The 4,652-nt window shown below is 32.7% G+C and overlaps 1 protein-coding gene across 1 annotated transcript in view; it reads left to right on the forward strand.

Moving 5' to 3' along the window:
• Positions 1-3,458, forward strand: part of LOC106961631 (nuclear GTPase SLIP-GC-like) — a 10,834-nt gene extending 7,376 nt beyond the window's left edge. Inside the window, exons 12-23 of the mRNA XM_015055479.1 lie at positions 363-538; positions 691-784; positions 884-971; positions 1,078-1,199; positions 1,375-1,551; positions 1,657-1,811; positions 2,049-2,166; positions 2,373-2,481; positions 2,570-2,703; positions 3,071-3,152; positions 3,229-3,306; positions 3,392-3,458. Coding sequence (XP_014910965.1) covers positions 363-538; positions 691-784; positions 884-971; positions 1,078-1,199; positions 1,375-1,551; positions 1,657-1,811; positions 2,049-2,166; positions 2,373-2,481; positions 2,570-2,703; positions 3,071-3,152; positions 3,229-3,287 — 1,314 coding nt within the window. The 3' untranslated portion in view covers positions 3,288-3,306; positions 3,392-3,458. The remainder of the gene's footprint in view (positions 1-362; positions 539-690; positions 785-883; positions 972-1,077; positions 1,200-1,374; positions 1,552-1,656; positions 1,812-2,048; positions 2,167-2,372; positions 2,482-2,569; positions 2,704-3,070; positions 3,153-3,228; positions 3,307-3,391) is intronic.
• The last annotated feature ends 1,194 nt before the right edge of the window (positions 3,459-4,652 follow it).

Consider the following 4,652-nt stretch of genomic DNA (forward strand, 5'->3'; position numbering starts at 1 on the left):
AGGCTTTGTCCTTGATGTATTTATGGATCTTGGATGTTTCATCCTGGACAGTGGCTCTCACACTCACTAGTCCTTACATACTTTTCAGTTGGCCAACATTTCTAAAAATCCTTTTTTTTGTATTGGTCTTAAATAATATTATAATTTTCTGAGATACTGATTTTGGGGTTTTCACTAGCTGTCAGCTCTAATCATCAACATTAAATGAAAAATATATTTGAAATATTTCAGTCTGTGAGTAACGAATTAATATAATAAACTAGTTTCACTTTTTGAATGGAAATACTGATTTAAATCAACTTTTTCATGATATTCAAATCTTCTGACCAGCACCTAATATATAAAATGCTTTTTTTTTTCAGATTGTTGGAGACTGCTCTACCGTCTGGGTTGTCACTGAAATCAATCGAGCAGCATCAGAGCAAGAATCTTGGGACATCCTGAAAAATGTTGCCAGTCAGATTGGAAACGGTGGCGAGTGTCGACACATTCACATTGTCTGCACCAAGTCTGACGATATTGACGATTCACATGAACTGTGAGTTCACTGCTATGCTAAAAGTGTATTGCTAAATAAAACTCAAAGGGCAAAAAGCCATAGATGGTCTACTACGTTGTTTCATGTTTTATTTTACTGTCAGAAGATTCCTAGGTCTGCCAAGCTCCAATAGATATTTTCTTCTCTTTTAGCACCAAAGCAGAAACTCAGGCCTTGATACTTAAGAGAAATGCAAAAGCCAAATTAAGTGTGGGAAAAGAACTCAACAAACTGGAAAAGATTAAAGTGAGTTTGGTATACTGATAAAATGTGTAGCACAATGTTTGTCAACCATTAAAAACATAAAGAATTTCTACGTTAACAAATGATATTAATGTTTCCTAGAAACACTTCAGTGATGAGTGTTTTCAGGTGTTCACTGTGAGCTCCAGAGAATTTTTCAGAAAGAGAGATCTAAGTCCAGAGGACACTGGTAGGTTGTGTCAATCTGTGCGAAACATTTATACAGCTTTGCAGAACCACAAACAGTGGGAAGTTTATTATATAAATATAACTAAAGACATGATTTGTTTTCACAGAAATACCCAAACTTCAGGAATTTTTGCAAAATCTCAATGACTGTCACTCAGAGACATTAAACTATGTGTCTGGAGCTCATGGGATCCTCTCTTTGATTCATGGGGCAAACTTAAGAAAACAGGTAAGGGTAGCAAGTTCAATGTTTTTTAGTGTATTTAGCTGTTTTACTTGCTTTAAGAAAATTTTAATTCAGCACAAATAAAGATAACTTAATTAGTCATATTATTTTTCAGGGGTTCTAAATTAAAATAGATTTGCAGAGTCTGAAAATGTCCTAAACAATATTGTTTTTCTAGGATGACAGAATTAAGGAGGTGTTTGAAGCTCTTGAGAAAAATCTAACCCTTCAAACTAAATCAATCAAAAATGAAATGATGAAGATTTTCAAAGTTTTTGAAGAACGCCTTCAAGAAGGAGTTGAGAGATCCAAAAACTCATATGGAAACATCTTGACGTCTACCCTCTATCCCCGTGTATGTGTGCTGATAAGGAAGTTCATCTTTGTAATCTAGCATAGTTTTGTCACATATGTTATTAAATTTGATTAATTTCTCTCTCTCTCTTTTTCATTCACCCAGAAAAGGGATGGTCGGGGATTTCATAAGCAACTGAAAAAAGCAGTAGAAAATGGAGGAGTCTGCAGACCTAAGAAAGGAAGAGAAATGAACATCAACATGAACTTGACGTCCCCTCTGACTGACAGCATTGATGAGGAATTCAGAACCACTTTTCCGTAAGACCTTCATGAGCACATAGAGGGCCTCTACAAATATGTTACTGCAACATCGGTTACAAATAAAATTCACTGACATTCCTGTTCCCAATTACATCTATAAAATATATAAAACACCTATAATACACCACATTATATTTTTAAAATCTACGTAGTGCCCCAAATCATTCATTATAGCCTGAATGATTTTCACATTTTGATATTATTGACGATATTTAGTATTTTTTTATGTTGCAGAAATGATGGAAAATGTGGCCCATTCAAAGGAGTGATTTATGGTTTTTCAATTGTCACTAAAGAACTAAAAGAGAAGTACAAAGATGTGGAACTGCAGCTGATATCTCTGGAGTCAGAGGTAAAAATGAGAAACATGACTTTTTAGAAACACGTAAAATAACGAAAGGCTTTTATGTTGACTAAACCTGAGATTTCAAAAAAATATGTCATAAATAAATAAGTAGATACATATATGTGTGTTATTTATGACAATAGTTGAATACTTTATCTTTGTAGTAAAACTGTGTTACTTAAATTATTTTTTGAATTATCTTTGTTTTTTAGGAAGAACGCCTGAAGATAAGTCTGAACAAAAGTATTCGTAAGGGCAAAAAAACAGTCTACCGGAGTCTAGCAAAAACCATTGGGGAAACAATGCAAGACTGCTATAATAGTAAAAAATATATATATATCATGTTATTACAGTAATTTACATGTATGTTTAGGTATTATTCATTAAAACCTAAAACATTGTTTTCCAGAAGCAGCAGCATTTAGAGGAACTGGCACACTGCAGAACATGCGGGACACTATAGAGAAGCACGTACATAGATCAAAGAAGACCATGTTTGAAGAGGCTAAAAAGGTCATGATGAACCACCTGGACAACTTGATGGTTTGTTACTTTTAATATGGTAACAGTGAAATATAAATTACATTACCGTACTCTCCACTCTGTTATCGTACCCATATTCTGATCCACACGAAGCTGTGAAAAAGTACATGGCTTCTTTCTCTTGTTTCTGTTTCCTGTCTTTCTAAAGTGTCTTGATGAATTTTCTTATGCATGTGCAATCTGTAGATCAGTGGAGAGATTCTTGATAAAAAACATATGGCTAAAATGTGACCCCTTATTAAAAATACTCCTCCACTATGGTGTGAATAAAAACAAGTATCAGGCATTTTGACAATAATCACATCCCATTAATCTTGAAATTAACTTTTGACTGAACCAAGTGATAAAAGGTTTAACTCTAAATCAGGTGGACGTCCTGAAAACACTGGAGGACACCATGAGGGAATCGATTGAGCTCTCACTGAAGACTGATGATCTTTCACTTCCAGGTAAAATTTCAGCTCTTAAAAGAATCTATTTAAAAAGATATTTCACAGAAAGCCCTAATTAAAACTGTTTTCTTAGATGTTTCAGCACAGCTGGAGATGGTCCAAAAACTACGTGATGAGCTGAGAAGCTGCTAAAACAGGGAACATATTTGAGGTAAAGAACATAATCTATAAATTGCACTTTTACTGAATGATGCAACAAAAACTTTGAGCTCTAATTGTGGCTTTTAATTCAACAGATGTTCTCATTGGAGGAATTCATCATCATCTGCATCTGCAGCCCTTCAAGATGAAAAACTGTGAAAAGAAAAAATATCATGTAATTTTCTTTTCCACTTCTTTCATCTTTTTTTTTCTTTAAGTATTTACAACAATTTTCATGTTGTTTATTAAAGCCTGAATATGGAAAAACTTAGAAAGTAAAATTGAAATCAGATCCCTATTTTGTCCCATAGGGAGAATTGCTGGAAAAAGAAATAAAAGACATTTCCATTTTTGAATAGCTTTCTTTGATATTTTATATGTGAAAAAATGTTTTTGATTTTTAGTATAGGTTGATTACACTCCTTTACTCTTTGATATTCTCAGAAATGTTTGCATTACATTTGGAATTAAAATCAAATCAAAGTGTCTCTACTCAGCACTGCAGGACTTATTGCAGGAAAAAGAAATAGAAGACATTTGAAAAGTTGTCTTTGATATTTTATACGTGACAAAATGTTATTCATTTTTAGTATGTTGATTACTCTTTTTTAACTCTTTATTTTTTACAAATGTTTGCATTACTTTTTTCTCTTGTTGAAGCTTACATGAAAAATGTAAAGACAAATAAAGTTACCATTATCTCCTGCTTCTGAAGATGACTAAACCTGTAATTATTCTCATTTTTTAGATGTTTAATTGTACTCCTAATGCATGTGTGTGATTTGGTATCCTGTAGTAAAATTCACTAAGATGATCAGATAAATGTACATGAACAAGTCAGAGGATTTTTTTAAAATTAATTTTCTGAGTTTTATTCACTGGGAAATTCATAACTATGATTATTGTTACACTTTCTACCATAGAGATGCAAAATACAAATAAATAAATAAAGTTATGTATGACACATTGTGTATTTCACTCTTCAATTTAATTATTGAAAAAAATTATGATATATCACTTTCACTGCAGGTACCAACTAAGTGTTTGAAAGATCAGGGTGGATCTTTTTTAACATCTCCATATCATAACAATCTTATCTGGCCAAAGGAGGAAAACAACTGAAAGTAATTAGCATTTTATTTTGAAATCAAGGTCCCACTGAGAGGCAGAGAGGAGAGGCACAGAATGTATGTTTCTTAAAGTCAAGTGTGAAATTTTGAAAAAGTTATTGTTGGAACTATTATGTGTTATCATTCTTACATGTGTATAGATTATTGATCTTACCATAGCAGTCTTACATTACTATAGATTATTGGGTAACACTTTATTTGAAGGGGGGTGAATAAGACTGACATG

Source organism: Poecilia latipinna, unplaced genomic scaffold, assembly GCF_001443285.1.
Source record: "Poecilia latipinna isolate Pla-1442-1.1 unplaced genomic scaffold, P_latipinna-1.0 Scaffold1317, whole genome shotgun sequence".
NCBI lineage: Eukaryota > Metazoa > Chordata > Actinopteri > Cyprinodontiformes > Poeciliidae > Poecilia > Poecilia latipinna.